This window comes from Mus caroli, chromosome 1 (genome assembly GCF_900094665.2).
Source record: "Mus caroli chromosome 1, CAROLI_EIJ_v1.1, whole genome shotgun sequence".
Taxonomy (NCBI): Eukaryota; Metazoa; Chordata; class Mammalia; order Rodentia; family Muridae; genus Mus; species Mus caroli.
The window spans coordinates 158,761,171-158,769,372 of record NC_034570.1 but is presented as its reverse complement, the minus strand read 5'-3'; the positions used below and the strand labels follow the sequence as shown (position 1 = coordinate 158,769,372).

The following is an 8,202-nucleotide window of genomic DNA, read 5'->3' as shown; positions in this document are numbered from 1 at the left end:
CCTCCTCCTCCTTCTCCTCCTCCTCCTCCTCCTCCTCTCAGGCTGTGGTTTTTCTGTATATGTTTCTGGAGTCCTGAGCCTGGGCTAAACAAAAGCAGGAGGCTGACGGGGCTGCTGGAGTTTGCAGAGACACGGAGGAGGAAAGAGCTCGGGCTTTGCCTGCCGCCACGGCTGGGGGTGATCTGGCTTCTGCTACAGCCCACCCCCTTTGAGATCACTCTGGCCCGGAGTGGGGGTGGGGGGCAGCGGGGGGTGGGGGGGAAAGTTTGCATTGCAATCCCCCTGCCTTCCTCTCCTTTCTCCCGATCAATGCATATTTGCAAAAGGATTAAGCCACAGATTTAAGCGCCGGGAGCCCATTTCTGCCTTGCAAAGGAGATCGGACTGAAAAACCCAAAGGCGGCTCTGATTTCTTTTCGCCAAGTGGGAAGGTGGTTTATTTTTCTTGCTTTTTTGGAGTCAACACCCTTCCCCACCAGCCCTTATCCCCACCCTCACCCCGCAACCCCTTCACGCCCCCCTCCCCCTCCCCATCCTCCCACCATCCTCTAAAGAGGCAAAGAGATTTTTTTTTCCCTTTTGGTCTTCTTCTTCTTTTTTTAAAACCCTGGTCCCTGTTTATCCTGAAAAGGATTTGAAGACAGCTTGAAGGATAAAAAGCCTCGGTGCTTCCCAGGCGCCGAGCCGAGGAGCCGAAGAGGAAGAGCCGGGGCTACCGGAGCCTTCAGAGATGGAGGAGCAGCCGAGGCTGATGCATTCCCACGCTGGGGTCGGGATGGCCGGACACCCCGGCCTGTCCCAGCACTTGCAGGATGGGGCCGGAGGGACCGAGGGGGAGGGCGGGAGGAAGCAGGACATCGGGGACATTTTACAGCAAATTATGACCATCACAGACCAGAGTTTGGATGAAGCGCAGGCCAGGTGAGATGGAGGCTTTTCTTTGCCTTTCTTGTTTTTTTTTTTTTTCCCTCCCTCTCGCAGGGGGAAACAATGGGAACCGAATCACCACAGCGCTTTCTTCTAAAATGTTGTTTCTTTTCTCATTTTGACAAACAACTCTATGGCGGAGGAGTAAAATTTAAAGAAGCGTTGTTATCGAAAGTGTGATCGCCCGTGCTGAGATATGGCTGTGTGTAGATAGATATTGTGCGTGTGTGTCTGTTAGAGGTATTTGTATGAATGCACAGAAACACGCAGCCACGCCGAAAATACTGCCAACTAATCCGAAAGCGGCCCTCGGCACTTTTTTTACAGCTTTAAAAAAGTGTATGAAGGAGGCAGAATTGTCAAGTTCCGAGCCGCATTCCATGCCTTCGGTAGTTGAGGGACTTCGGAACATGACAAAATAAAAAAAATGTCCCAAGAACACTATTTGCAGATCCCGCTGACTCCTAAGCTAATTCAGCAAGTTTGATTTTTTTTCCTTCTTCACTTACCTTTCCGTAATAATAATTATTTGGTCTTTTCTTTTCTTTTTTCCCTCACTCCCCACTCAAAACAAACAAACAAACAAACACAAAAAGCAAGGTAGCTCTGTGTTAGTAGATGTCAGATAGTAAGAAAATACCTTGCCGTCACTCCATTCTGTTTTTAGAAAAAGGAAATGGGAAGAAAGGAAAGACAATTTTGCTTTTGAGGGCTGTTTGTTAGTTTTAAGAGACTCCGATTTTTAGTTTAACTTTATTGTCTCTTATTTGACTTGCTGTTCTCACAGGACAGAGGCGCCTATGTGTGGTCCTTTATAAAGGGGTGGGAACAAATACCAACCATATTTTCTGCCCCATGCCTCTTCCAGGATCACTAAGAGTACTCCTAAATTGAAATGGAAGCTGGTGGCTTTTATGTATTTCAGTAGGACAGGGTATGAAGAAACATAATTATGAAACTGGGACTTCCTTAACTGAACCCACCACCAGGTATACATAGTTCTCAACTCTAGGATTTTTACAGCAAGTCCTCTTTCAAAATGAAAACACAGGTTAAGTGGCAAAGCCACTAACAGCTTGCCCAAGGCCCAACTCAGTTAGGAAGGATTTAAAAAAAAAAAATCTAATGGCCACATATGTCCACACAATCGCTCAGCTTTGTTAAATCTCTGAGTACTTTTCTCTTTTGCTTTGGAATTCTTTTAAACATATTACAGAGTGACCTGACCTTATGTGACTTAGTTATATGGTTAACAAGCAATGTGGATTTTATGTAAGAGAAACACAGCCTTGAGAAAGTAAGAGGAAGCAGCTAAGAGCACGCATGCTATGAATTACATTCATTTTAGCTGCGGACACATGGAACATGTAAACTTAAATGCTAAGGCTTAGGATGCCTGAAAAACTTGAGACTGTTAAGGACCCCCCCCCCAACTATTTTCATGCTTTTAATGGCGGGGGGAGATTTTTTGAAAAATTAATTGGTCCTCTTTTCCAATGTTATTATCTGAAGAAAAGCTAATGGGTATGACAAACGAGAGGCTCCCCACTGGCAACTCTCTCTTGAATTGGAACAGATTTCTCCATAACATTGTTCCAGAAAAATACACTCAGACAGACACCACTGATCAACTGGCTTGATCACAAGTTCTTGAAGTGGAAGAGGCCAGGGAGCGTGGGTCCTCACCACTTTTCTGCTCTCTCTTTTTGTGAAACTGACGACAAACTCTTCCCAGCGGGTATCCCCTTTAATGGCCTAGATGCTGAGAAAGATCAGATGCAGTTTGGGGATGGGGAAAAATCCAGTTGTCTCTCTCTAACCCCATTTGTGTAGCGTGGGGAGGCAAAGCTTCTAGATGAGCTGCCAATTCTTTGCATTTGGGCCTGTGGGTGAAAAAAAAAAAGACTAGTGGGAAGTATTTTTAAAGACCCATAAAAGATCTTAAATACATTGAACATTCTGTTTTTTAACCCCTTCTGAGAACTAGGTTGCTAACCCCCCACCTTTTTTTTTTCTTGAAACAATGTAACTACTTAGACTATTAAGCTCTTTTTCTTTCTTACTAGTTCTACATTTGTAGTGCATATTTGTTAATTCAGAAAGTAAGCCATAACTATTTTAGATGCTGTGTGTATGTGCATTTTGAATTTCGAGTTTACTATTCCCCTGTTACATTGTATAGAGCATGTTTGTGATGTGATCCCTGCTTCTCTGGAAGATGTGGGGTTTTGTTTTTGTTTTTGTTTTGTTTTGTTTTTTTCTTTTGGTTTGTTTTGTTTTTTAACTTTAAAACTGATTGTAAAAGAATTGAATGTGTTTTGAGTGCCCGGGGTTTCTGCTTATCTTTACACATACATTTAGTTAGTAAACAGAATTCCCTTAGCTAGTAGCTGATAACATCAGTATTTTGTTTCCAAAACAATATCATTCTGCTAAGTGAGTCTATAGTAAACTAGAAGGAAGGGCATTGTTCTGTCCCTCAAGTGCATTCCCAGTACATACATGCACAACCACAGGAACCAGGTAAATCACTAATCTAAAAGGCAAAATTGTATTTATTTTTTCCCCAGTGGGTGCAAGGTCCTAATTGTAAATAATTGAATTTCAACACCTGCAAATAAGCCGTGTGCGCACAAGAGCCATAATGTGAACACAGAGAAATGAATTTATTCCCCATCTGGGTATGTTTGCCCCCTGGCAATGCATTTCCATACTCTTTAACTTGGGGACTGAAATTTTATAAATTGACAGTTCTACTCACAAGGCCTTTCAAGTACCTCACGTTTATGAGAAGACAGGGGCGTCTGCAGAATGAATTCGAACACATGGATGAATTAAATTTGAAAACACACGCGCACACACAGACACACAGAGGGAGAGGCACAGCTCCTAGGCTATGGCCCTTACAGAGATTATACAGAACTGTTAACCTAGGCATTTGGCCTTGATGCATTCATTGTCTTGGGTAGGATTCTTGGTTGAAGAATTCCACTTTGGTTTTAACCACTTACTAAGGGGTGGAGGGGAGAAAGAAAGAAAGATGAAAAGAAAAACCCTTTCCCTAATGGGCATAATTTAGGTTATTTCTGCTCTGTAGTTAAATCCCTACCCTCACTGCTAATTACCATTGCTTCTTTTGCTATGGTGGGACTTTGTATATTAAGTCATAAAAACAACTGAAGCATGCCATAGAGTTAGGCTTAGTGTATAATTTTTTTTTTCTTTTTTGGCTAAGTGTTGAGGTCCCCTCTGTACCTTATCAGTTTGATCTTGAGTGCCCACCTAAGCTGTTGTGTTTGTTTTTTGTTTTTGTTTTGTTTTTTCTTGCAGAAAACATGCTTTAAACTGCCACAGAATGAAGCCTGCCTTGTTTAATGTGTTGTGTGAAATCAAAGAAAAAACAGGTAGGAATGAAAACTCCAACCTTTGGGCCTTTTTCTTTGGCTAGTTAAACCCGCTGAGCCTGCAGCTCTCCTGCTCTTCTTGGGACCTTAGTGTTTTTAGAATGCCAGCGCTACCAGGGAAGTCCATGGCTGCTTTCTCTAAAGGGAAGCAGCTTTGACAGACGCTTTCATGCACTATGTTGTCTTTAAATCTGGCCCCAACTCTTTGAAATTGGGGCTAAGGCAGAGGTTTGGACGGGAAATTTATAGAATGATATGCCTTTGGGGGAAAATACAGACGTAAAATTCCATTTCCTGAAGGGATAGATTTTTGTCTACAATGACTGACCCCCATCTCTCACCCCTGCTGTTGGGCAGGGGAGTAAGAGCTAAGCTGTTGTTTCCTTTCTTTTTTGGCCACTTTGTTCTTTGTATTTACACAGAGTAACCAACTTGAGGTTCTCAAAAGAGTGTCTTGGAATACCTTTGTGGAAGGTCCAATTCAATATTAGGTGAACGGGCTTTTGAATGGCCACTGATTTTTCTAGCAGGGACACTCTTTAGATTTAGGGCACTATATTATCCAGAGATCATTCCCTCTGTTGTTTTGCTACTTTCTGAACCTCATATCATAGACTAACACACTTATAACACATCCCAGGAGGGCATTTAAATTTTAAAGCAACAATTAAAAAATCGCAGTCATCAATCAGAGGTGTTCTTAAACAACAGATGTGCGGAGAAAGGCCACTTAGCAACTGTCCTCTTGTTTCTTTATCTTGGTCTTTAATTTTCCAAAGTGGGTTAAATCGCTCCCTTGTAAGAAGAAAGGGTGGGGAAGGCGATCTAACGCTAGGGCATAAAGAGGGACTGAGGGGGTGCATGCAAACAGGGAGCGGCTGCTGGTCTCTGACTTTCTCGCCCACTTTAAAGCCGGGCAAAGTACCTGCCATCCCGTATATTTATTTATTTTTTACAACAAGGTGTATAACAGTCAATAATTCATATCTAAACCATATAAGCAAGGGCATGACATAAATGAAAGTGACAATAGATATGATTGCATGCTCGGTTGATATACATTGATAGTTACACATGGGAAGGGGGGAGGCCACGGATGGTGGCTTTCCTTACGTCTCTCCTTTTAAAGGTCTCTCTAAATGTCTCTCTGGATTTCTCTGTTAAGGAAGAAAAAAAAAAGAACCTTTTCAAGAGGTCACTGTTGATTGAATATGCAATTACTCAGGTCTTTCAAATGTCTGTGAAATTAGTAAATAGTTCCTTTGTTGGATGGTGCTTGTGGGGTATGGAACACGAAGACAAAGCACCTGAGACAGGCTGCCCAGACCTCTGAATCATCCAGGTGCCTGTGCCAGCACCTAACCTTATTGCAGAGCTGATAATTGCGTCGTTTTAGCCATGAGAGGCGCCTTTTGAGAGATGTATTGATTGTGCATACCGATATCAAAGGAGCTCTTCCTCAGTGTGCCTCTTAGGTTTTTGTTGTTGTTATTTTGTCTTGTTATTTTCTTTCTTTCTTTCTTTCTTTCTATTAGCTCAGAGAAGGAAGCCGTGGGCTTGTGTGCCTATGTGTCTCCTTCTCTCTCCTAATTTTCCTTCTCGTTTGAAGTCTTCTGTGGTTATTCACTTTGAATGGCGGATTTTGTTTCTCATCCAGTTGGAGTTTTGTTTTGTTTTCTAATCTCGGTTCATGAAATGTAGAGTCACAATAAGAAGGAATCAGAACTAAAGGGACCGAAGGAGAGTTTCTCTTTAAAGATACTGTATTCTGTATTTTTATTGGGAAGGGTACCACTGAGGTCACCGACTTGTACATCATGGCCCAAGTGTTCAATTCTCATCTCCTAATTAAAACCTGCTGAGGTAGTGTAGATCAAACTGGGTGGGTGTGAAAAGAGGTCCAATTCAGATGCGCAGTGAAGACTTCGCCCCTGATTAATATTGGCTACAGTGCCGGGGGTGGGGTGGAAGTGGGGGGAAATTGTGGAATTGGCCAAAATGATGTTCTTATGGTTGGGAGATAGTAATCTGTTTGTTGGTTTTTTTTTTTTTAATTACTGTCAATATGAATATGGTTGGCGTCTTAAAAATAATCTTATTTGAAGTTTTGTGTTATTGATACAGGATGCCTTAAAGGATGGTTTATGAAATAATGTAATTGGTGATTGTTCCGGTGTGAAGAGGGGTACAAAACAAGATTCTATGGAGAGGATACTGACTCGGAGGAGCAGGAACTCACTTTTATTCTTCCAGTTGAGTGTTGGGAGACTGGAGAGAGGGAACAGACCGAGGTGTCAGTGGTAGAGCAGACAGTACTGTGTTTAAAATAAGCTTTTATTACTAAGAACCGTGTGATGTCTGTGTTCAGGATCTGGACTGCCTGTGCATCTTCATGCCTTTGATACCCTGGGGGAATGCAGTGTCTGTAAAGTTGCACAAGTCTTTCATTTCAGTGCCCGTTTCTGTCTGTCTGTCTGTTTCCCTCTCTTTTTCCAAAACTAGTAAAAAGAAAAAAAAAAAAAAAGGTGGTCTAAAAGACCAGGTCACACGCTTCTGTGCTGTCTGGGAACTTTTCTTATTAGGACTATCAAGGCCCACAGCACTGAACAAGTGGCCTTGCTGAGGCCATTCAAGGTAGAGCAGATCTGTGTTCTCTGGCCAAGAGCTGGTGTGTGTGTGTGTGTGTGTGTGTGTGTGTGTGTGTGTGTGTGGTGTGGTGTGTTGGCTTGCTGCTTTTGTTTCTTGGGTTTTATTGATTTAGTTGGAAGATTGAGGTAAATAGGGAAACTTGCAGAGATGCCTGATCAACCTTTTTGGTATTTAAAAAACAAAAACAAAAAACACGTGCATGATACCTAAGGAAGGCTGCACGGACTGAATTATAGTTGATTGATGGGTATTTAAGTCAGAAATTACTTTGGGATTTTTGAAAAGTAGATGAACTTGAGTGTTTTGCTTTTGAGTGTGGGGAAGTGTTTATTTTGATACTTTATGCTTTTAAAATATAAACGCTAAGGTAAAAAATAAAATGCCAACAAAATATTCAGGTTACAGCTTGCACTCAGCCTCATGCAGACCCTGTTGAGAGCCACGGCAACAAACTTTACAGATGTGCCTTCCAGCCGTATGGTCAGCCTGGGACCATAGCTGCTTTAAATGCAGAATTTGGGTCATTTACAATCAAATTTCCTTTTAAAGAACTGTCACTTGTCCTTTGACATGTTAGCGATAGGCTGCATTTTGCCTGTGTCTACGTGGGCTGGAAAATGGGTTTCTTGGGACTGAAGAATAGGAGAAAAAAAGTCAAACATATTGACTTTCTGAGGGAGGAAAAAAGACCTGCAATATTTAATAAATACTTAAAATTTTTCTTTTTAAAAAATGTTTACACTTCTCTGTCCAAAAAAAAAAAATCACATAAGTTTAAAAGTCAGAAAAGGTGAAAACGGAGCCTTATTTACTAAAGAGAGGAGTCAGAGACACCTGTGAACAAGCTGCAATTGTGAGTGAATTTGAATTTTAGCACCTAATAGCTTTCTCTGGCACTCCTCAGCTAAGTTTATACCGGAGTGTAATCTGCTCTTGAGTTCAAACAAATAATTGGAGGAAGGTTTAAAAACCGATCCCCCCCTTTTTAATCCTCTTTTGTCTCTCTGTCTGTCTGTATCCAATTAACACCCCCATCATGGCACTGCCGGTTGGCTTTTTACCCTTCCCCTTATTTCCCTTTTCACTCCCACCCTTCTCCATCCTGCCTGCCGCCGCCACAGCAGTTATAGGATGGGACACTTATTTCTCTCCCTGCCCTATGAAGAGCTAGAGAGGTGTGTGTGTGTGTGTGTGTGTGTGTGTGTGTGTGTGTGTGTGTGTG

General features: G+C 42.1%; 1 protein-coding gene across 5 annotated transcripts in view; it reads left to right on the top strand.

Moving 5' to 3' along the window:
• The first annotated feature begins 17 nt into the window (after positions 1-17).
• Positions 18-8,202, top strand: part of Pbx1 (PBX homeobox 1) — a 314,273-nt gene continuing 306,088 nt past the window's right edge. For 2 of the 5 annotated variants that reach the window (XM_021158888.2, XM_021158883.2), the window contains exons 1-2: positions 68-921; positions 4,258-4,331. In XM_021158888.2, the coding sequence (XP_021014547.1) occupies positions 731-921; positions 4,258-4,331 (265 nt within the window). In that variant the 5' untranslated portion in view covers positions 68-730. Of the gene's footprint in view, positions 922-4,257; positions 4,332-8,202 lie in introns of all 5 variants that reach the window. The other 3 variants (XM_029480163.1, XM_029480164.1, XM_029480161.1) reach the window with 2 other exon arrangements.